Raw genomic sequence first — 25722 nt, forward strand, 5'->3', positions numbered from 1 at the left:
AACTTCACAACAGGCTTCTTACAACTCCAATAGAAAAATAAAACCCAACAGAACAAACTTGACCCATCTAGGAGGATCTTGGTTCTCTACTGCTGGGAAGTGGGAACCCAATTTTATTTCCTAAAGCAAAATCCAAAATGCCTGTCTTTGCAGATACGTATCTTTAACATCTGGGGCTTAAACATCTATGTAATTTTAGCATCCAAGCCTTGTTTTAGTGGTGAATGCTGAATGGATGAACAGATGAACCGATTTGAAGATTCAAACGCACTTTTCTAGTATGAATACATATAATACTTACATGGTTTTACCAACTAAGCTAACTATAGAGTGTATACAACAAATTAACAAACGTATATATGTCTATTGGTGTTAGAACAAAGTAATAAATAAAATTGGGTACAAGTAAAAACGGAAAACATTGTTATAGGCCGAGGCCGGGCTAGACGTGGACGGACACAAGTACATTGTGCTTAGATGTCAAAGTAATCGTGGCCAGATTGCTTGGAATTCCGAGCCACATTGGTGGAGGTAATACAAGTGACCTGCCACAGCTTGAGGACTCCATCAAGGCTCCCAGTGCAGACGGTGCAACGATCCTCACAATCCCCAGCTCCACCTCCTCCTCCACGATCACTAGCGAATGCGCTGACGCACTTAACAGGCCCTCTATGACCTTGCAACACAGTTAGACATGTGTGCTGACCATCTCTCTCTCTCATCCAAACCCTGCTGGTCGAGTCTGCCGAGCCACTCACCACATAATTGGCCACGCTGCTCAGACACATCACAGCGTGGCTATGCCCGCTGAGGGCCCCTCCATATTGTAGTTGGCCCGACAGCCAGCCTTTGAGCCAGTAGTGGATATACCCATCTGTGCACCCACCATACAGCACCCCACCATCTGCGGTCAGAGCCAGTGCCTTCACCGGGGAGTTCTTGGCTGGGAGGGTTACGGTTAGGGAGTGTGGTCGATCGCTGCTACAGAAATTCCGTCGCCACACTCTGATGGTTGCATCATCCGAGGCGGTGTAGAGGACACCGTCATCTCCTACTGCCACAGCGTTGATGGGTTCGGAATGTGCTTCGATGGTTTCGATGCATTTGAGATCAGAAATCCTCCATACCTTCACTGTCTTGTCAATAGAAGCTGAGTACAAGAGGTCATCGGATGCATTCACCGCAAGCGATGATATGGCACCCAAATGCTTCATCTGTTTGATATATAATTATAAACAAATGGTTACTGGTTAATTACTTATCTCAAGCATTTGATTTGATTAATTTGATTGAACCATAACCTAACTTAATAGGTCGGTAGCCATCCCAATCTGTTGGTCCTTGGGACACGCCCACTTGAGGTTTCAGCTTGTTCTACTTTATTAATTAATATTTAATAGCTCTCTCTCTAATTAAGGCCCCTAAACCCATCTCTGTCCCCAAATTGTGTTGCTAATTGCCTTACAATAAGAAGCCATCTATGTACTGGTCTATGACTCAAGCATTGGGCTAAAAACCAGCCCAGACCATCCGGGCTTCTTGGATACTCGTAGCTTAAAAAAATTCCGTCAGGTTTAGCTTCAATCGACCTTTATTAATTAGTAAGATGGCTAAGTTATATCCCAGAAATTTCATTTCTTGGGGTTTGAACTTGTCATTCCGTATAGCAGAAATAAATGGAATTTACTATCATAAATCTGCAGTGCGAAGATACATACAACATTAAGGAAATGGTTGAGGCAGTTGAAAGTTTAATGAGGCCAACAACTTGTATACTGCTGGGAGAGGAGTATTTACAGTTGGCCAGGTCTAGCTAAGGTTCAATAAATAATCATTAACGATCAAAATTTGATGAGCAAATCTTGTAAATTTTGGGAAGGTTTCTCTCTAGTCTCTACTTGTGACTATGAACTATGACGCCCTAGGAAAAAAAACACGGCTGTAAACGGATTAGAACCAATATACCCAGATCCAAATTTCATTCTTTAATTGAACTGAATTTGGATATTGAATTGTTGCATATCATTAAAATTAATCAGATCATATAAGGGTGGATCCATATTCAATGGATTGAATTCGGATAAAAAAGGAAACTGTCTGCAGCGCCAGCGCTAAGCCTCGTAACCGGCGAAGTACGTATTCGGGGCATTTTTCAATTGAAAAAAACTGGGACGACTTATGTCCCTGCGCACTAGAGAGAGAGAGTGTTAGAATTAGAATAAGGACAGCGGGCTTGGCTTACACTCACGTGGCAGTTTGTCCCACTTGGGCCAATCAGTTGCAATTTGTAACTCGGTTATCCATCGACCCAAATGCATTTATACCTCATTTCTTTATTAATTAATGTAAGAGAAAATAAGTATGTTCAGCCTCCCTGTCTCTACGATGAATTTACAACATTTGCAATAAGGCTACGAATCCTACCTCTGTTTTTACATGGTATCAGAGCCTATAATCCCTTCCGTTGCTACTACCTTTTTCAGCTGAAGCAACCTGTAATTCCCTCCCAGTTCATCCCCTTTGTTCTCATCATTATCAAAACCTGCCTTGCTTCCAATACGGCCATAGAATCTGATCCAAGCTCTCCTTACTACCTACACCCATCCGTTAACCCAGGGGGCATCCTTGTATCCTTTCCCTTGACCGGAGATAATTACCCGACATGGCAGCAAGCCATGAGAAATGCACTAAGAGCCAAGAACAAATACCGGTTCGTGGACGGATCTATGCCACAGCCAGCAAGAACATCACCAGACGAGGATGCTTTGGTTAAAGGTAACTCAATGGTGGTTTCTTGGTTGTTTAATTCTTTGGGGAAAGAACTCCATGAGAGTGTAGCCTTCATTGACTCGGCTTCTGAGATCTAGAAAGAGTTAGAGGAGAGATTTGCACAGAGCAACATCCCACGGATCCATCAGCTGAAACGGGACTTGGCAATGCTACAGCAAGGAGACCTAACCATAGCCGGTTGTTTCACTAGACTCAAAAGGTTATGGGATGAACTCGAAAGCCTCACCGATCTGCCTCAGTATACCTGCGAAGCTTTGAAACAATTCATTGCAGACCGTGAGAAAGAAAAACTCCACCAATTCTTGATGGGTTTGAATGAATCTTTCAACATCTTCCAATCGAACATTCTAGGATTGGATCCACTACCGAGTTTGAACAAGGCATATTCTCTTGTGATCCAAGAAGAATGGCACCAAATCTCTATCTCCCTTCGAGGACCGCCCAACCCTGAAACTGCTGCATTGAACAATGTATCAAGATCCAACCCTCAAGAATCCGAGAATCGCAATCGTTCTAAGTACGTTTGCAATCAGAAGAAAAACAACCTTTTGAGAAGAATGAGTGTTTAGAAAGTTACAAAAATTCAAAAGAAAGTAGCAGAAATCCGAGTTCAAGAGGAGAGAAGAAGAAAAAGAAGGTGGCGGCAACTTGGGTTCAGAGAGAGAGATTTTCTAACATAATCTCTTCTCTTACTCCCTTAATTCTATTTCATTAAGTTAAACTTTAGTAATTTATAGAGAAGCCCCTACTTGGGTAGAAAATTAAAAAGACATAACATAAGAATGAATAAAGCTCAGATTAAGGTCCATTACAGCAAAGAACATAAAAGATAAAAAAAGGATAAACAGCATATGGGTCATTGGGCCCATCTTCTCTACACTCCCCCTCAAGCTGAGCATAGATGTCAATCATGCTAGGCTTGCCAGTATCATGCTAAAGTTTAGCCTTGGGAATGCCCTTGGTGAGGAAATCAGCTATCCATCATTTAGAGGTGATGAAAGGTAGACACACTTCTCTAGAAGCCACTCTTTCTCGGTTGAAGTGTCTGTCAACTTCAATATGCTTAGGCCTGCCATGTTGCACTGGGTTGTGAGCAATGTTGATGGCGGTTTAACTATCGTAGTATAACATCATTGGCTTATCATGCTCAATACCCAATTCCTCCATCAAGGATCTAAGCCACAATAGTTCAGAAACTCCATGAGTCATAGCTCTGTATTCTGCTTCCATTGAAGATCGAGCAACAACTGATTGTTTCTTGCTTCTCCAAGAGACAATATTACCTGCCACCAAGCTACAGTACCCAGAGGTAGATCTTCTATCATCAATGTTTTTCGACCCAATCGGCATCTGTGTAAGCTTCAAGTTTCATATGGCCATGCTTAGCAAATAGAATTCCCTTTCCAGGGGAGCCCTTCAAATAACACAGAATCTGCTCTACTGCTACCATGTGAGTATACCTAGGAGCATGCATGAACTGATTAATGCAACTGATAGCATATGCAATGTCTGACCGAGTCATGCATAGATAAAGAAGTTTTCCAAATAGTCTTTGAAAGACTCCCTTATCTTCTAATAATATTCCATCTGAAGCAGAGAGTTTATGGCTCATATCGATAGGAGTAACAACTGGTCTAGCACCCATCTTCCCTATTTCAGAGAGCAAATCAAGAACATACTTTCTCTGAGAGATAAGGATCCCATCCTTGGATCTAGCAACTTCTACGCCAAGAAAGTATCTCAATTCCCCTAGAGCTTTGATCTCAAACTCTGTATGAAGGAAAGATTTGAGATCGTTAATCCATGAGACATCATTACCAGTCACAACAATATCATCAACATACACAATCAGGTAAACGGCCAAGGATCCTCTCCTCTTCACAAAGAGGGTATGATCAAATTGTGTCTGTACATAGCCAAAGCTAACAAGGGCAGCCCTAAACCTTTTAAACCATACTCCGGGGGACTGTTTGAGTCCATAAAGAGATTTCTTTAGCATGCAGACCTTTCCTTTCATATCTGTTTCATACATTCTTGGAGGAAGAGACATATAGGCCTCCTCATGTAACTCTCCATTCAGAAATGCATCTTTACATCCAGTTGATAAAGTGGCCAGTCTGAGTGTGCAACCAAAGATAGCAGAACTCTTACAGAAGTCATCTTGGCAACAGGGGCAAAGGTCTCCAAATAATCAATCCCATATGTCTACGTATAGCCTTTTGCAACCAGCCTATCCTTGTACCTTTCAATGGTGCCATCAGCATGATATTTGATAATAAAAACCCACTTACAGCTTACTGGATCCTTCCCTTCAAACAAATCAACCACTCCCAAGTGTCATTCTTATACAGGGCATTAATTTTTGTTCTCATAGCATCCCTCCATTCTGGAGTAGTAAGAGATTCTGACACAAACCTAAGAATTGGGTTAGAAGCAACAGAAGAAAGGTAGGAAAAAGATGAAGGAGAGAGCAAACTATAAGAAAGGTGTTTGAAAATGCAATGTGCAGTACACTTCCTTTTTCCTTTCCTAATAACAATGGAGATATCAAGGTTTGGGAAGGATGGTTCCAAAGGAACTGTAACAGTACCCGTTGTCTCATCTGTAACTAGAAGTGCATGAGGCTCATGTGTTGGAGGGGAAACAATCTACTCATGTCTGGTTCTCTGTCATTGGTACAACCTAGGATTAAAAAGAGGGCGATGAGGTAAAGGAGGAGGAATAGGAATACTGAAATGAGAGTGAAGTGACTGATCCTCCATTGACTCATTTGAAGGAAGAAGAGACTCAACAAAAGACTTAACTGGGACAGGAAGAGGAAGAGAAAACACGTGTGACAAATCCTCCCTCTTTGGACAATGTCTCTCTAGAGAAGAACCATAAAAGGAAGAAAGCTCATCAAATGTGACATCCATTAAGACATACTGAGTGTCAGTCTTCGGATTAAAACAACAGTAACCCTTCTGTGTGGGGGAATAACCAAGAAAGATACACTTGTGGGAATTTGGTTCAAATTTATGTCTCTAGACACTTGGGATATGTACATAACAAGTGCATCCAAAGATGCAAAGAGGAATAGGAAAAGGATCCATGTCCAGATGAAGACGACTGAAGGGAGACTTAAACCGTAAAACCCTGGATGGCATACGGTTTATAAAGTAGGTAGCAATGAGAACAACATCACCCCAAAATTTTGTAGGGACATGTGAGGCAAATAGAATACTCCTTACAACTTCAACAATATGTCTATTTTTTCTTTCAGCAACTTCATTTTGTTCTGGAGTCCTAACACAAAAGCTTTGATGAATAACCCCTAAATCAATGAGATAGTAGGTCAGGTTTTTTTCAAAATATTCTTTTGCATTGTCGGATCTGAAAATTTTAATTATGGTATCAAACTGGGTTAGGACAAATTCATGGAATTGCCTTACAAGTTTGGGAAATTCATCACGGGACTTCATCAAAAATATCCAAGTGAATCGAGAAAAGTCATCAATGAACAAGATAAAATATTTGTTTAGGACAAATTCATAGAATTGCCTCACAAGTTTGGAAAATTCATTACGGGACTTCATTAAAAATATCCAAGTGAATCGAGAAAAGTCATCAATGAACAAGATAAAATATTTGTAGCCACCCATAGAAGGTAAGTAGTAAGGCCCCCACACATCAGAGTGCACAATATTAAAAGGAGAAGAATATCTTTTATTACTCAGAGTATAATTGTTTCTACAATGTTTTGACATTTCACAAGACTCACAATGAAGAATAGACAAATTAATTCCCTTAAACAATTTTGTGAATAAATGACTTAAGGCAGAAAAAGAAAGATGGCTCAAACAAAAATGACATAACATGACTCGACTGATGGACTCTGTAGATGTAGACCCAAAAGAAGCTTTTCTAGGTTGTTCATAGCACTGTCTAGGAGTATCCAACAGATATATTTCATTTGCCTCACGACCACTCTCAATCACGTTTTGAGACTCCAAATCCTAAAAAACATGGTAGAAAGGGAAGAAGGTTATACAACAGTTTAATGACTTAGTTAGGCTACTTACAGATAATAATTTGTATTTAGTTTAGGTACATAAAGAGCAGAAGGAAGAACCAAGGAGTCTGTAGCCTTGATAGTTCCCTTGCTGGAGATAGGAGTAAGAAAACCATCGGCTATGGTGATTTTGTCACGTCCAGGAAATAAATCATATGAAACAAACAAAGTAGAAAGGTTGGTCATAGGAATAGAAGCACCAGAATCAATAATCCAAGGGATCCTACGATTACCTAAAATGGTTGTATGATTGGCAAAAGCTCGTATACCTGAATGAGCAAATGCATAAGAGGTTGAATTTCCTAGAGGGTTGGAAGAAGAGGTCACACCCTCTAGGTGAATGATCATCCTCCCAAGCTTCTAATATTCTGCCTTCATAGTTGTTAACCACTCACTACCCATCATCTCTTCAGTTTGGTATCCGTCACTATCTGGACCAACAGCAACATTGGCACTCTCTACCCTTATATTATCATACTACTTCTAAAACCGAAGTGGTAGGAGCTCAGGATGCAATTTTCAGCACTTGTCTTTAGTGTGTTTTGACTTTTTACAGTACTCAGATAATCTCTTTCTTCCCTGAGCTACTTGGAGTCCATGCAACTCCCTTGGGTTTCACTCTCATATTAGCAAAGTGATCATTTAGACCAGCCCCTTGGACCTGGACAAGTCTTCTGCTTTCTTCACTACTTACCAAGGCATATGCTTGAGACAGTGAGACATTATCCATGGATAAAATATTTTGCTTTGTAATGTCGTACTCTAGATTGAACCATGTCAATAACTCAAACACCCTATTTCTCTTAACAAGTTTTCTGCATGTCTCAGCATCCTTAGTGGTGTCCCGGGCTATAGCTTCTATCAAATCTATTTCTTGCAATAAAGATTTCAGTGTTGAGAAGTATACAGCTAATGGTTTCTCCCCCTGTCTCAAATTCTTCACATCACTTCTCAACTTGTAAACCCTATCCACATTTAACTTTTGAGAATATGTTTCAACAACACTATCCCAAATTTCATTTGCTGAATTCATCCACAAATAGTGCTGACTAATCTGTGGTTGCATTGAGTTTACAAGCCATCCAATAACAGTATAATTTTCTTGCATCCACTTTTCATATGATGGATCATTTTCTGGAGAAGCCTTTTTGCTCTTAGAGATAAAACCCCATTTGCATCTACTACAAATATGAATTTTTACTAATTGTAACGAAGCCAAATAATTAGTTCCATCCATCTTAATTGTTGTCACAATCAGTAGACAGTCTACAGAAGCTCCTAGAACTTGTCCGGATTCAACAACATGCTTGTTTTCAAAGTCTGAAGAGTCCATCTTCTTAAATGCTTCAAAAATGACTTCAAATAACTTTGAATAACAACAAATGAAAACAAAACAAAAACTGTGTTGTGAGCCAGCCTTTATGTAGTCGTGCCAATAACTTGCATCACACCCAAAAGCTAGGAGAAACAGAGAAAACTCAGCCACTCCTTGTAAACTTCACAGAACACCAATCCACTTGATTCGATCTTCAGGAAAAAGAATGAGTGGATTGGTCAAACTCCCTATGGGGCCCACAATCAGATTTCTCCAGAAAATTAGGGTTTTTGGGCAACACACTTGAATCTATCAAGAGGACGACAAAACCAATCCCCTTCTCTCCAGAAACCTCTAACAACTAGGCTGAAATAGGTTTCTTTAACTTCATATGATTAAGTTCTCCATACACATTGTGTATGGGAAAAAAAAGGTGAAAAAAGGGAAAAAAACGAGCCTACTCTAATACCAAGAAGAAAAACAACCTTTTAACAAGAATGACTGTTTAGAAAGTTACAAAAATTCAAAAGAAAGTAACCGAAATCAGAGTTCAAGAGGAGAGAAGAAGAAGAAGAAGAAGGTGGTGGCAACTTGGGTTCAGAGAGAGATTTTCTAACATAATCTCTTCTCTTACTCCCTTAATTCTATTTCATCAAGTTAAACTTTAGTAATTTACAGAGAAGCTCCTAGTTGGGTAGAAAATTAAAAAAACATAACATAAGAAAGAATAAAGCCCAGATTAAGGCTCATTACAGCAAAGAAGATAAAAAATAAAAAAGGATAAACAGCCTATGGGCCATTCGGCCCATCTTCTCTACACGATCATTGCAAAAAATTTAGGCACACAAGGGAACAATGCTACAAGCTTGTGGCTTACCCTGCCGGATGGGAGAAAGGTAGATCAAATCGTTCTACAAAGTCTGGCAAGACCCTCCAACCGAGTTTATGTGCCAATGCAAATATCAATGATGACAAATCACCTATTGCTGGGTTGAGCATCTAGCAATATAACCAACTAATGGGCCTATTGAGTAGAGAGAACCATGAATCAACTGCACATGTAAACCTTTCTGGTAACCACTCCAATATTTTCATTGGATGCATCCTAGATAGTGGTGTTTCTGACCATATGGCTTCTACTGCATCATTATCTAATCGCGCTCAGCTGCAATCTTCCAAACCACTTCATCTTCCAAATGGGACTATTACAACTGCGTCTCATTATGGAACTGTGAATCTTGGACCGAAACTGGTCATCAATCATGTTTTACATATGTCCCAAAATTCCATTACAATTTACTCTCTATTAGCAAACTTACAAAGGAGCTACAATGTGTTGTTCTGTTCTTTCCTTCATTCTGTGTTCTCCAAGACCTTGCCTCTCGGACCGTGATTAGGATGTGTAAACTTGTGGATGGGCTATATTACTTTACCAATATTGGATCTATAGATAGTTTTGTTGCACTCACTACAATCTCGAATAAGGACCAAGAGCTTTGGCACAGACGACTTGGACATGCCTCTTCACAATGCCTTTCCCTCATCTGAGAGATTCTAACCCTTCCTTAAACCAGCTACTGCAATGCATGCCACTGGGCCAAAAAGTCTAGAGTACCATTTCCGGTTCAATAGTCTCGGGCTGCTCAACCCTTTGATCTGGTACATTACGATTTATGGGGAGGGTACAAGACTCCATCACACACGGGCGCACATTATTTTCTTACCATTGTTGATGATCATACCAGTTGTACTTGGACTTATCTTTTGAAATTTAAATCTGAAGTTGTTCATCATCTCATATCCTTTTGTGCTATGGTAAAAAGGAAATATGGCCATTCCGTTCGACAAATTCAATCGGATAATGGCAAGTAATTTTTCTCTGTTCCTCTCCTCAATTACTTTGCTAAATAGGGCATAATCCAGCAACATTCTTACATAGCAAGCCCTCAACAAAATGGTGTTGCAGAGCACAAACGCCGTCACCTGTTAGAAGTCACCCGTGCATTACGATTCCAATCTTTACTACCTATCACATTCTGGGGTGTATGTCTGCTCACAACCACATATATCATTAATCAGCTACCAATGCCGTTTCTTTCAAGTAAATCAACATCAGAAGTGCTACTGCAACAAATCCCAAGTTACAACCACATGCGAGTGTTTGGTTGTCTCTGTTATACAAAAGTACAGCCCAAACCTCATGACAAATTATCCAACAGGGCAACACGTTGTGTGTTTGTTGGGTATCCATTTGCTCAAAAAGGGTATCGTGTGTTTGATATAGACACTGGTCTCATTTTTACCTCGTAGGATGTCATATTTTATGGAAATAAATTCCCATTTCAGACTTCATACCCAACATTATCCACTCCTGTCGTACCATTGCCTGCATCCGACCATGATTCGACTATATCACCTGATCCATTGGTTCATGACATGCATGAGGCACCACCAATCACAAGCACACCCATTGGTAGCCCAGAAACAACCATTGAAGAAAATAACCAAGTTCTCACTCAACCTAGCCCATGACTGCATAAACCTCGACAAGTATCCACCCGCTTGCGCTCATATGATTACCAACTTCCACCATCTCTTGCTAACGTGGTCAGCAGCCCGGGTGCTTGCTTTCCTCAGAAGTAGAACCATCTTCCTTTACTGAGACTGTCAATGATCCCAAATGGCGATAGGCAATGGCAACTGAAATTGAAGCACTTGAACACAACAACACATGGACATTTATGGACTTACCACCTGGAAAGAAAGCCATAGGCTCAAAATGGATCTACAAGATCAAATTATGAGTTGATGGCAACATTGAGAGATAGAAGGTCCATTTGGTGGCAAAAGGTTATTATCAAGTCGAGGGGATTGACTACCACGACACCCTCACGCTTGTAGCAAAGATTATTATTGTTCGTTGCCTGATCGCAATGGTCATTGCTAAATGTTGGGAACTTCATCAACTGGATGTAAACAATGCATTCCTCCACAGTGAATTCCAAGAAGATGTTTACATGTGCATCCCTCTTGGATTTGCCAAAGATGGGGATCAACGAGTTTGCAAACTCCAAAAATCCTTATATGGCCTCAAACAAGTTTCACGGATGTGGTTCCAAAAATTTACTCACACACTCTTGGGTGTAGGCTTTACCCAATCAGTAGCAGACTATTCATTTACAAGCAAACAAGACAAGTCCTTTATTGCAGTCCTTGTGTATGTGCACGACCTCATCATCACAAGAAATGATCTAAGCCATATTGCTTCCCTTAAATCTTACCTCAATGAGTGTTTCAGCATCAAGGATCTTGGACCCTTAACATATTTTTTGGGCATTGAGGTGGCTCGTTCGAACTCAGGTGCTTTCCTAAGTCAGCATAAACACATCATTGACATTTTGAACAAAACTGGGATGTGCGAATGCAAACCATGTTCAACTCCCATGGAACAACAACGACACTTCAATAATGATGACAGTTCAGTCCTCTCAGATCCAACTCAATACAGGCGTTTGGTGGGCCGCCTTCTGTACCTTACGACCACAAGACCTAATCTTAGCTTCATAGTAAATCAACTCAGTCAATTCATGCAAGATCTACAAGAAGAGCACCTCCAAGCTACTTTACGGGTGGTTAGATATCTCAAATCCACCTCCCATCCACTAATGATTTTGTGGTATGGGCCTTCTGTGATTCCGACTGGGTTAACTGTCCACTTACTCAGCACTCCACAACAGGTTATATCATAATGCTTGGACAGTTTCCAATCTCTTGGAAGACCATGAAACAGCACACGGTGTCGTGATCCTCTGCAGAGGCCGAGTATCGAGCCATGGTGGTCACAACATCAGAACTCATTTGGCTTAAATGAGTTTTTGCATATCTAACAAATCACATCACAACACCCATGGAATTACACTGCGATAGTCAAGTTTCTCTCCATATCGTTGTCAATCCGGTTTTCCATGAACACACAAAGTACATAGATATTGACTGTCATTTTGTCCGAAAAAGTATTCAAGAGTGACGAGATCAAAACTTTCCACATCAATAGCAACAATCAACCAGAAGATCTCCCAACCAAAGCTGTAGGGGTGTCAACATTTCAAAACCTTATTCTCAAGTTGGGCGTTACGTCTTCTCACGCTCGAACTTGAGGGGAGGGTGATAGAATTAGAACAAGAAAAGCTGGCTTGGCTTACACCCACGTGGCAGTTAGTTACAAAGCACTTGTAGCAACCAATTAGTTGCAACTTGTAAGTCGGTTACCCACCCACCCAAATGTATTTATACCTCTCATTTCCTTTGCAGTTAATGCAACAGAAAACACGTACGTTCACGTTCAGCCTCCCTGTCTCTGAGATTAACTTAAGACATTTGCGATAAAAAGCAACTAACCCGGCCTCTCTTTTCTCTGCTTTGACAGAGAGAGAGAGATGAGAGGACGGAGCATTCTAATCTTCAATGAATAATGAATAATGGAGGCGTCACAACTTACAAGACCTAGCTAGAGGAATGTTGTATCAGAACCTTTTCCATGGCTTTCTCCAATTATTATTCTTTATATATATAAGAAAAGAAGAATGAAACTATAACTAGCTTAATTGCTTTGGATTATTCTCTCCTCTATGGGTGTTCTATCAAATATCAAATTAAGTTATGAGCATGTGGTGTCGTGGTGAAGCTAGTCAAATATCAAAAGAACGAAAACCCATAATTTCCATGAATTAAAGTTGTGTGTATGTGTGTGTGAGAGAAAGAGAGAGGAAGAGAGAGCTTAATTACCATTTTCTTGTCTTTGCCGCCGGTGATGTAATTTCGAACGTAGCTTCCGATCTTGGGGATGGTTGCAATACGAACATGGGAGGGCTTGTCATGCCAGATTCGGCGCCACACTCGAATCTTGCAGTCGGCATAGGCGGCGAAAATCCGATCGCTTGACACCGCAAGTGCACACACCATGCCAGATTTGGTCTGCAGTCGACCGCATTCTGTGAATTCAGGTAGCTTCCAGATGCGAATGCAGTTGCTCTCGGAGCCGGTGTAGATAAGACCATTGATGATGGCTATAGACAGGATCCGGCCGTCCTTCTTCAGCATGGAAGAGATGCACTGGTGGGTAGATCGGAACTTTTCATGCTTGGTAGCAATGGAAGGAGGTAAAGGAGAAGGTGGGGATATTGAAGGAATAGGTGGATCCACGTCGCTGGTGCTTAAGCGAGCAGGAGAGAAGACTAGCTCCGAGAAGGAAGGCTCCTTACTAGAAATGCTTCTAAACAATGTTTTTCTCAATCCACCACCACCACCCATCTTACTAGATTCTTGTGGGAGTGAAGGAGTAGATTCTAACGTTGCCATCTCTCTCTCTGGAGAAGGAGAAGGAGAAGGGGGATTGCCTGCAGGTATAGAAGTCAAGGGAATAAAAAGATTGGGAGGTCCGGACTTTTTTTGACTTTGAAAGCCGGATCCAGGTCGGGCCAAATTTATAATTTTCTCCGGGTAAAATACAGATAGATACCTTGTACTTAGACCCCGTTTGGTTTCGCAGGAATAGGGGTCTGAAATCAGAATCGGAATGGGTTATTCGGATTCCAAATGTTTGGTTGGGCAAAATCGGAATCCCATTCTCATTCGTGCTGGAATGGTATTCCCCCATTTGAGGGAATGGCCATTCCCTGCCTCTCCCTTTAGAATGAAATCTCATTTATGCTGATTTTAATTTCTATTCTCATTCCTATTTGAATTAAACAGACTATGGGAATAAACTATTCATGCTGATTTCAATTTTCATTCTCATTCCTATCTTAATTAAACAGACTATGAGAATAAACTATTCCAATTCAGATGGAGTAATAACACTTACCCCTCCACGAAACCTCTGGATGGCAGTTTTTCCAGCTAATTAAACAAGGACTCCCAACACCGGTCAAAGTTCCCATAATTCTATTTCTAATCAATTCATTGAGGTTTTAGAAATGTTGAAAGTAAATACTCTATGAAGCTAACTGACAGATTCTAATGGCTGGGGAAAAGTGATGGAATCCAGAACTTTAGGGGGTCTTTATCACAAAACAAAATTCGAGTGACTAAGTTCTCATTTTGGGAAGGGTGAAGCACAATGGGTCATACATGTATAATCATTAAGCTATGTTCAATGAAAAATATGGACCCAAATCAGCTATTTAGAGGGTGTTCTCTAGTGTGGATGTGAAATTGGGTGGAGTATGCCATAAAAAAGAAAAAAGAAAAAAAAAAAAAAAGAGAAAGAAATTGGATGGTATACACACCACACCACAACAGAGTAAATGTTTTGTACTGTAGACAAAAATAGGTAGCTTGAACCACACTACACCTATATGGGTGTGGTGTGGCTCATGACACACCATGTGTTTTGACAGTTCGGATTAGGCAGGCACGACATTGTCTTATAAGCATGTTAAATGAGCACTTAGAAGTTTTTTTGACAATTGTCCTTTAAAATACCCCCAGCCTACCCTTGAAAAAGTTTAATACCCACTTTTGACAATTGTCAAAATATTTATCAAGTAACCATTTAACATGCTTACATAGTTATGCTTACTAGATCCAGTCCCATGTTTTGATTCTTTGTATCCTAGATAATGTGAGATAATCTATGACATGAATCAAGAGTAATATTTTTTTGTTCCTTAAGAAAAATATAAATTAATTTAAAATATAATCAATTTAACCATAGCTAATACGAATTAATAAAAAGTTATCGGATGAATTCAAAAATTAATAATGACTAAAATTAAAAGTAATATAAAAATATAGAGCACACAAATAAGAAAACTAATATTCACAATAAATAATTAATAAAAAGATGATCTAGAATTATTAAAATTAGTAAAATCATAAAAAGTAAAAATTCCTACTTTATAACAGTTGTAATGATAAGATAAATATAATCAATTAGATACAAGAAAAATAATTAAAAAAAAATATTGTATGAATAGAGAGATACATGAAAAATATTGAATAGGGAGAGGGGAACCCGAGATAATGGTATGGCCGATATTTTGAGTATAATGTATTCCACTCGACGAGATAATGAATTTTAAACCACACCACACCATAAACAAATGCATTAAATAGTATGGTGTGCTTTAAAAACTTAAAACCCACTATTTCATTTTTTGTGCCTGACTTGAGTCGAGTAGAGCAGAGCAGAGTATGCCCCACAGCTATTTATCCTTTTATAATTATGTATTGTACTACTATTACTACTGGTACATGCAGGGATTGATTGATAGATTGTCACCTAACTAGTACCTAATGAGCACGTGGTTAATTAATAGGATTAGTTTGGTCCTTCACCTACTTTCTACTGTGAATTGTCTCAATTGATTGCCATGCATGCTCAGAGTCCAAAAGTATAGTATAAAACCTTACTTTTGTACGGTATGTTGTATTTCCAAACCTTATAATTGTACTGTATATATTTTATTTATATTTGTAATCTTCCCATCCAACAGCTTTGATTGTTGATCACATTTAACCAACGTATCCACTGCCCTACGAAGGGTCTATTTGTCTGAAAAACAGGGGAATTTAACCAGTGTTCCTATTCAAAACATCACATTTTGATTTAACAATTCTTCTTTCAGTACTTGAATTAATTAGGAGACTGAGTGACTGACTAACTAGCATGCATGTAAATCCTTATTCATTATTAATTTATTATTTGGACATTGGACTATATTTTGAAACCATTATATGTCATAAACTGGTCTGAATACCAACATCCGTGATTTTATCATTTAATTATTTAATTTATTACCAAAATGCAAAATCCCTAGACATGTTGCCACCCCATGCCCTCATAATGGGACCCAGTGGGGGTGAACGTTTCAGTGGGTGTAATTAAATGGGGTTGAGTTGGAGGAATGGCCAATAGGGCTGAATAGATAGACTACACGTACATGAACTCCAGGGGGCTATTAATGCTGGAAGATGGATTTGGTTGGATGGACATGATGGGACTTGGAAAGATTTGGTTGGATGGACATGCTGTAGACCGTAGACATAGACCTCTCTCTAATGCCTTCCTTCGCTACTTACTTATTTGGACCACCCCTATTGCTACGTCGCTACATACCAAAACTGTTGTTGCCTCGGCAATTGGGCGGGTTGGATTGGGTTTCAATCCAATCCATTTAACCCGCCAATCCGTTAATGACCCAATTATATAAAATTAAATGGGTTGGGTTTTACCCAAACCCACTTTAACCCAATCTAATCCGCCCAAACCCATTAATCTTATATTTATGTACTTAAATCCAAAAAATTAACTCCATCTTAATATATAAGTTGGTCATAACTTAGTGGTATTAGTAGTTGTTATTTATATAAGTGGTGAATGTTCAAATCATATTACATTAATTTTTTTACACCAATAGCAAAGTCATTTAACTATGTCCAGGCTTCGGATTTGACGAACCACTTAGGCTCAAACCGGTCAGACCAACTTGAACTATCTAATTGGATTGTCTTTGAGCTAATCACATCAAGAGTGGTTGAACCGTTTAGATATGGACCAGTCCGGTCGAACCATGTCTTGATTGAACCAGTTCGGACCAGACCCAAATAGACCAGAGTCAGTCCGATCAGGACCACACCCGACCGGTCCGGTTCAACACGATCGGGCCAGACCTCGGTTGGAACGGTTCACTTCGATCAGACCGGTCCCAAGTCAGAGGCTCCAAAGGATTTAGGTTAGTTAGCATTGTTGACCCGGGCCAGATTTGGGTCGGGTTGTATGGATACGAGCCAAACCGATGATCCGAACCGGGCAAAGCAAGTGGGGTGGTGTAGGGTCTAGACTTCACCCAATTCGATCGCTTCGGATTTGGGTTGACCCGGATCAGCTTGTGTTGGGTTGGGCCGAGCTGTGTGAATAATGGTTGGACCAGACGACCCAAACCCCGCAAAGCAAGCAATACTAAGCCGTCCCATTTGAGGTCTATTTCAAATTCGACTTGACTCGGATCGGTATTTGTTGGACGGGGTTAGACTACGTTGAATTGTTCCGGGCTTGGGTGAAATTGATTTGGATTTATGTTGTGTGAAGTGTATTGATTCAAGACAAACCTAAATTTAGTCAACAATTAATAGAAAATTAATGTCTTGATATAAATTATTTATTTCAAATGAAGAAAATAAAAAAAAAAGAAGGTTTAGGAATTATTACTTATGTTGTAATGGTTAACCTAATGGTTATCCACAACCCAACCCAACCCATTTAAATGAGTGGATTGGGTGATGGGTTGATCACACAACCCACCAAGTAAATGGGCGGGTTAGATTCTGGGTGGGTTGAGCTGGTTCAGTGGGTTGGGTGAAAAATTGCCACCCCTACATATGCACAACTGTTATACCTTGTGTGTTGAAAGTGATCAATAATTTTAAGCGCTGTCAATACATCAGTACATCTACGGCTGCAATTTGGACGAATTAGGCTTGGATTTTGATCCTTAGGCTCAGTTTTGAAGGAATATAAATACAAATATCTAGAATGTAAAATCTTTTGTATTATTTTGTATGTATTTGCACTGTACATATTTGTATTTGTATTCCTTCCAAACTAAGTATTAAACTGGGTCTAGGTTCAAAACATTCGGTTTGCTTATTTTTGGGCTGAGTCCGGTCTGGCCCTAAGGAAACCCGAAGCTGACCTGACCCCAGCCAAATCATGGCCCAACCTAAGCCTGTCCAAGCCATAGAAACACATATAGATATAGATATATACATATACAGGCTGGGCCTGGATTGAACAAATTGAATCAAACCTCAGACTATGCCCAGGCCAGCCCACAGAGAGGGAAGAGGAATAGAGATATAGAAAGATGAATAGTGTAGGAAAAGAGAAATAAACAATGCAAATTTTTACATGTTGCTCTGGACGTGATGCCAAGACAAGTATCGGTATTATAGTAAAGGCATAAATATTAACATATTACAAAATATCCTCAGTCTAATCCCTATACTTTACTATTACATGTTATCAATGTCCAAATGTGTCAACTTAACAAGTGAATGGCTTATTGTTAAATAACAGGTTAAAACTATAGTTGTCAACAAAAATTAGACAATACCCAATAGTCCCAATCAATAATTGGAATGACTTCATATGCCATCATAAATCAATATTCTAATGGTATAATAAGAAGTAGAAAATACAAAAAAAAATACAAAGAATTTAAAGAAAAAAAAACCTGGGCATGTCTCTATCATATCCATTTTATCAAATAAAAACAAGTACATTAAAGGAGAATTATTGTTTTTGATGATGGATGCTATTAAGGCCTTATTAGTTTTTTAGTAAGTTATTTTCTGGGTAAGTTTTTTTTTGGGAAGCATTTATCCAGGTAAATGTATTTATTCATACTTTTTTTTATTTTTCGTGTAAATAAAGTAATGACCATTTTAATCATAAAAAATCATTATTAAAATGAGTATTTTTGTCTCATTCAAATGTTGATAACTTTCCCCACCTAAGCACTTACCTGAGTAAGTGATACTCAGAAAAATAAATTTTCCCTGATCTTTAGGTAAACCTGAAAAATGAATATGAGATTCTTGGTCAATAGAAATCAAAATCCCATTGACCAATTTTTCTCTCAAAATGAAAAAAGAACGCCCCCTAAATATAGAAAATAGTAGACAGTTCAACAATAGGTTGAAAACATTTTTGGGGAGCATATACGGTCTGGTCTGGTTTGGGACTCGTTCTTATTAACTTATCAGCTGAGCACTGGGTCTACCCCGACGCACACCCATTAAAAAGCAAAAAAAAAAAATAATAATAATAATAATAATAATAATTGTATTCGACAACTGGGTAATATTCTACGGGAAGGGGAAAGATGGGAAGCGGATTGAGTAGTTCAAACATTCTGAATATTGAATATGAAGATCAGTTCCTGGTCCTGGCAGTTGGATTCCATTAATAAGCTTCCGTAATCCTGATAGCCAACGCCCGACCCAATTTCTCTGAAGAAACAGAGCGAGCGTTGGCCCCTCTGAGTAACAAAATTCCCGGCTGGGTTCTTATAACATGATCCAATTCCAGTCTAATCTTGCCTTGCCGCTGTTCTCTCTAAACAAAGCGTCGAAATTTACTTTAAACCATAAACCAATGGTGGCTGATGGTAGCCAATAAGCACTCTCCTCTTGTTCATCTTCAGCAGAGCAGAAGAGGTGAGGAATGCTCATACCGTTCATGGAATTATGCAAGGGTCTCGGTTCTGATAGCCATGAAGGACAGTCGGAAGTTAACATTCGCTTAGGACTACAGTGGCTTCAATAACTGAGTAACTTTTGGTGGGATGGCGAGTTTCCATGTTTCCAAATTAGAGGATCATCGGCCCATCCTAGCGGGATCTGCAAACTGCGGGTTGTCCGGTTGTCTGTCTTCTCTGTTAAACCAGTGATGAGTGATTCATTACCTCTGCATTCCACCTACTTGTACTTGATACTACATCCTCCTACATCCTCAAGAATCAAGAAGATTTCTTTCCATCATAATGCTTGAAAGATGCAAGACTCATGACAAGTGATGACCCCAAAATGAGGAATGAGACCATGAGGTACCCTTCCTCGCTCTAGTCCAAACTCCAAAGTCAGTCTTCTCCATTGAAGAAGATTCCAATCAATCCTTTACAAGTAACTCTCGCTTCATTAGAAAAATAAAAAAGTAACCGTTTCCTTCAACGGAAACTCTTGATACACAATTCTGTATGAATACTTTGAGGTTTGAGCCTTCACACAATTCTGTATGAATACTTAAAAGTGGCCTTTTTCAAACTTTAGCAGCCACATACGTTGTTTAACGGATATATCAATGTTGTTTCGTATGCAGTCTGTGTTTTTTTTTTTTTTTTTGCTTACAAATGGTTTTTTTATCGAAGTCTAGGGTCGAAAATGATCATTATTTTATTCTTTAAGATCAAAATTGGCCTTTTCACAAAATTTAAGGAAAAATCCATTTTTAAAATGGTTTGACTATGATAATGGAAATGCATGATAGGATAAAAAAATTACAACCAACTAATCTACATCATAAAAGTGGTAATTAATCAATTGATTTTTTTCCTGTTATTTTCAACATGATAAAAATTTAGGGAAAATTCTACTTTAGTACCCTGAACTTTGGGGGTAGTGCCAAGTTAGTATCTGAACTTCCAAATGTGCCACTGCAGTACTTAAACCTTCAAAAAGTGTCAAGCTGGTCCCTGTCGTTAACTTACCGTCAGTTATCTTTTGAAAAATGTCAAAACCACCCTTCAAAAGAAGACACTGTTCATTGTTTTCTACCTTGAGACTGAATCAATTATCTTCAAAGAAAAAGAGAGAAAAAACATGAAATATGATAAAGAGAAATAATAACTGAAAGCAAAGAAATAACTACTAGACAAGAATGTGTTTCAAATCTAAAGGTAGAAAACAATGACTTCATTAGTCTAGAATCTCAAACACCTCAATGGGTTTCAGTCTCAAGGTAGAAGAAATGATCAGTATCTTCTTTTGAAGGGCAGCTTAAGTTTAAGTACTACAGTGATACGTTTGAAAGTTTGGGTACTAACTTGACACTACCTCCAAAGTTTAAGGTATTAAAGTGGAATTTTTCCTTAAATTTAATTAAAATATACATATTATAATATTAATTTGCAAAATGTTTACGATTCAAACGTTCTTTTGTTTTAGATTCTTAAGGCATTATGCATATTAATTTGCAACAATTTTTGTTAGAAGAAAACTTCATTTCATTAAATATTCAGTGGCAATCATCTTAAAAAACAGATTTAAAAAAAAAATCTTGGAATAAATACGAAGTATAACAACTTGAGGTACTACTAATACTATGATATCTTATATAATGTCCTGCATTATTACTAGAAACACACTGAACATAAGCCATTGAACATTGAGGAAAAGAGCCAACCAGCACCATGCAATTGGTCAGGATTGAACTAATTTGCCATGGAGAATAGGTTTATTATGGGATTTAACAACATCTAGAGAATCTCCCTCGATACAATTATCCAAGAGCAATGACTGCAATCAAGAACTTTGGAACGACTTAATGAAGCAGCCTCTGTGTGGAGATTTAGGACCTAAGCTCCTCGAAGCATAACCATAGGTTGACTTCAAGAGTACAATATAGAAACATGATTGTGGATCTAAACCTTTTTGAAATCAGTGTCAAAAGGAGGTGGAATCTCATGGTCGAACAAGAGGAAAAGAGAGAGGTATATGTGGTCAATCGCACTCTGGGTATTGGTAGAGTGCTTGTCTTCCCAACTTGTTGGTTAGGCCAACACCCCAACATGCCTCTACCCCCTTGGTATATGCACGTACGTTGGGGCTTGGATCACCGCCCCTTAATCCTAAATACAGATCCCAAGAATATTCACCACCCTAAACCTTTCAAATTTTTTGAAATGTGGCTACATCACCATTAATTCCTGTAAGCAAATCATTGAGGATGCATGGGTAGAACTTGAAGATAAATGGGCATGCAGCCTATAAACCAGCGGTTAGAATGGACCGAATAAAAAATTACCCGATTCGATGGAATAAAACAACATCCAAGGACTCTCAAAAGCAGCTGGTTAACATAGAGAATTAAATCCTCCAAGTGGAACAAATGACTCCCTGGGACACGAGAAAACTAGATGGCTATATAGCCCGTGGGAAACACTAACCACTCAAATAAATAGTTTTTTGTGACAGAATTCAAAGCAGGTTTGCCTTTGGTTGTAGTTAGGGGATAAAAACACCAACTTATTTCACACAAGCACAATGTTCAAGCAAAAAAGTAATACCATTGATGGTATAAAAAATATTTAAGGGGACTGATGTACTGAGCACAAAGAAATAGCTCAAGAATTTATTTCCTACTTTTCTGACATTTTTCATCCCAAACAGATAGAAATATGTCCACCTTTTTGAACCCAATCATATCTGAGAAAGACAACCATAATCTGTTGGCTCTTCCTATAGAAGAGGAAGTTAAAAGAGCCCTATTCAGCATTAGTAGCCTCAAGTCCCCAGGCCCTGATGGCATGCCAGCTCTAGTCTTTAAAGAATTTTGGGAACTAATGGGATCTAAGATAGTCTTATTTGTCCAAGAATTCTTCCAGAATATAAATAAATAAATAAAACTTCTCAGAAGGATAAATCACACTTTCATCTGCTTAATCCCCAAAAAGGTAAACTGCTTTAAGGTCCATGGCTACCGTCCTTTTAGCCTATGCAACATCTTGTACAAAATTTTGGCTAAGGTCATAGCCAGCTGCCTGCATACCTTGTTGGGAAAATGTATAGCTCCAACTTAGGCTGCCTTTATACCTAATCGTCAAATGGTATACAATCTAGTCATAACTAAGGAACTTTCCATTTTCTCAAATCTCACAGAAGGGGGCATGGCTTTCTAGCCCTAAAGTTTAACATGTCAAAAGCTTATAACAGATTGGAAAGAGATCACCTCATCAAAGTCATACAGGGTTTAGGATTTTCTCCGGAGTTTTGTCAAATTATTAAAGAATGTTTTTCTATTGTCTTTCTCAGTCCTCATAAATAGGTCAGCTGAAGGTCATTTTAGTCCCTCAAGAGGTCTAAGACAAGGGGACCCCTTTCCTCTTATTTGTTCATAATAGCCATGGAGGGCTTGTCTAGAATTTTGTTAAAAGCAGGGACTAAAAACAAATTTCAGGGGATCCAAATGTCAAAGAGATCCTTGAGTATCTCCCACTTGTTTTTTGCTAATGACATAATGCTTTTTCTAAGAGCCCATAGGGATTAAATTAAGAACCTAAAAGAAATTCTAGACCAATTTCAGTCTCTATCGGGTTAATGCATCAATTTTGAGAAATCGAGAGTAATCTTCAGTAGGAATATAAACCATAGGCACCGAAGAATGATAAAAAGACAACACCACATGAAAACCTTAGACACTCGAATGTAATACTTTGGAGTTCCTTTATTCTATTCCAGAAAGAAACAACAAGATCTAGGATTTCTCTTAGAAAACATAAATGCCAAGTTGAATAGCTGGAAGGCTACAGCTCTAAGCCAAGCAAGCAAACAAACTCTTATCAATGCTATCCTACAGTCCCTTCCCATTCATGTAATGAATGTCATCAAGCTTCCTCAAAACATGCTAAATAAATGGATAAGAAAATAAGGAACTTCTAGTGAGCTAAAACTGAAGTGAAACCCAACCCAGACGGATGGTGTGCCTATAACAAGCTAGCCCAACCCAAGAGTAGTGGAGGTCTCAACTTCAAGAGACTAAAGAGGGTCAACTGGGTCCTTCTCAAAAAATTACGTTGGACATTCTTAAATGAGCAACATAAGCTCTGGACCCAAATTTGAAAGTCTAAATATTTGAGGAATGAGGACTTCTTCCCCTATGCAGCAAAGAAATCCAACTCCCCAATCTGGAGAGCCATGGTTCCCATCCTTCAGGAACTTCTGCAATAAGTGGGTTTTCTAGTCAACCTGGATTCTTAAACTAAAGTTGACCAAGTAGCCTATATCCAAGAAAATAATGGTTTTTCTCTAAATACTAGGTCGATCAATGGAACCCTAAAATAATGGCTTTTCTCTAATTACCAGACCGATTAGTGGAGCCCTAAATCTAAGCCAATAGCGGAGTTTATCTCGAATGGGGACTGGAATGTCCCCCTCCTAGAAAGTTTCTTCAGTGGTGGTGGTGGTTGGGGGGGAGGGGGGATTGCAAAAAAATCATTAACACTCTAGTTTACCTTGAGTGCAATATATCTTGGTTGTGGTTGGGCACCCTATAGGGAAATTCTCTTCTGAAAATGCTTATATCTGGGCAACTCATCCTTTGTTGACCCCCTATCTCGAAAGTGAAAAGAAAATGGCTCAAAGAATTGTGAACAATTATTTCCCAGTTAAAGAGACTATGTTCAACCCAGTGCAGGACAGACTATGTACTCTTTTGTAATCCAGAATCTGAATCAATATCCCTTCTTCTCGGTCATTGTGACTTTTCCAAAGCAATTCTATTTGCCAATCCTTGGAACCTCTCATCTGACTTTATTTCAATATTCCTGGCTTCAATGCCTTAAGACAATTCAGCAGACAACTCATCACAAAAATGTTATGAGATGGATTATGAGTTGGATAGCTTTAGTCTTGTATTACATATAGATAGCCAGGAATAAGAAGTACTTCAAAGACAAACAAATCTCACCCCACTAGATTCCTATGAGGGTCAATAATATTTTTCTCCATTCAAAACTTGGACATTAACCTTAGGTAGGGGCAGGGTCCCTCTCCCAAGGTAGCATTGAGAATAAATTGGCAAACCCAGGCCATTCTTTTCACATGGTGGTTATATTTCAAATACTTCATGTGCCTTGGAGCTATTTGTGCAAATACTGATCTATCTTGTTATCTTGTTCAGATATTGTAGGAGCAAAATCTCAAAGTTGGGGTACCGTTGAGGAAGCAAAACTCCAAGCTATCTTTCAAGGAATCCATCTAGTGAAACAAAAGGCAATTGATCACAATTTAATATGCTTGAATTCCCTACAAGTAATTCAAGCACTTCAGGAGCATGCAAATCTTCCTTGGTCTTGCCTTCAGCTTTTGCTAAAGACCAAGAAACTCTAAAGTGATCTCCTTTCTCCATATAAATAGATGTTTTAATACCCCGACTCACTCTATATATAGCCCAAAACACTAAAACTTTAAGCATGGACTTCTCATTTTGGCACACTTACTCTTTTGGGACACCCGATGTAAAATATTTTGGTGATGAATAGATATATTTTAGCTAGAAAAAAAAAAAAAGAAATGACCTCTCTCTTTACCAACCTCTGTTTGACCACAAAATCCCAATCAAACACGAGTTGTACAAAATGTTGTTTTGGGGTTGGAGTTTACATCTATGCCCCACAAGAGGGTACCCCACCAAGGTTCAAAGTATCGACGCATATCGGCCGATACGTATTATTCTGTGATCCCTATGATACACCCCTACAGTGGGTGTATTGGAGGTTTGACCAGTTTAGGGGGTAGAGGAGACCTAAAATGCCCCCTGAACCGGTTGCAAAAATAAATAAAAGAAAAGCAATAAAAATGTGTATCGATTCGCCTAATACTCCCCTACCCGTGTATTGGGCGTATTGATATTTTGAACCTTGCACCCCACAATGCCCCACATCAAATCCCCACTTTGTATTGGGAACATCTTCCAATGATGTCTCATCATCTCTAGTACTTGTTATAAGTAGATATTCGGAATACAAGGTGGAGATGTGTTGTGGGGCATTGTGAAGCACTCCAGGGGCGCATATGTGAATTCTTGAGCAACATTTTCGAATTGCCATTAACCCGAACGATTGAACTATTCGGCCCGAAAACCATCCAGGCAACCAGTTCCATTTTACCCCAAACCCAAAATCTGGTCAAAACCATTGAAAAAGTGAATAAACCGTTGACCTGGGCAATCAAACCATCAACCCGTTCAACTGTTTTTGATCAATTTATAATTTTTTTAATTTTGCTG

At 39.0% G+C, this 25722-nt stretch overlaps 1 protein-coding gene across 1 annotated transcript; it reads right to left on the bottom strand.

The window, feature by feature from the left end:
• Nucleotides 1-252: 252 nt before the first annotated feature.
• Nucleotides 253-13625, bottom strand: LOC148842593 (protein JINGUBANG-like). Its single transcript, XM_088956600.1, has 2 exons — nt 12942-13625; nt 253-1214 (listed from the first exon to the last, which is right to left on the bottom strand). The coding sequence occupies exons 1-2, from the start codon at nt 13512-13514 to the stop codon at nt 474-476; spliced, it is 1314 nt and encodes a 437-aa protein (XP_088812726.1). The 5' UTR covers nt 13515-13625; the 3' UTR covers nt 253-473.
• Between the last annotated feature and the right edge of the window lie 12097 nt (nt 13626-25722).

This window comes from Nelumbo lutea, chromosome 8 (genome assembly GCF_056320005.1).
Source record: "Nelumbo lutea isolate HS-2025 chromosome 8, American lotus-T2T, whole genome shotgun sequence".
NCBI classification, from domain to species: domain Eukaryota; kingdom Viridiplantae; phylum Streptophyta; class Magnoliopsida; order Proteales; family Nelumbonaceae; genus Nelumbo; species Nelumbo lutea.

Bases quoted from the DNA above. Each gene is read 5' to 3' on its own strand.
- LOC148842593 (XM_088956600.1), bottom strand. From the start codon at position 13,514: ATGGCAACGTTAGAATCTACTCCTTCACTCCCACAAGAATCTAGTAAG. The intron at 1,215-12,941 runs GTAATTAAGCTC...TATATCAAACAG, and splicing joins GCGGCAAAGACAAGAAAATG to ATGAAGCATTTGGGTGCCAT.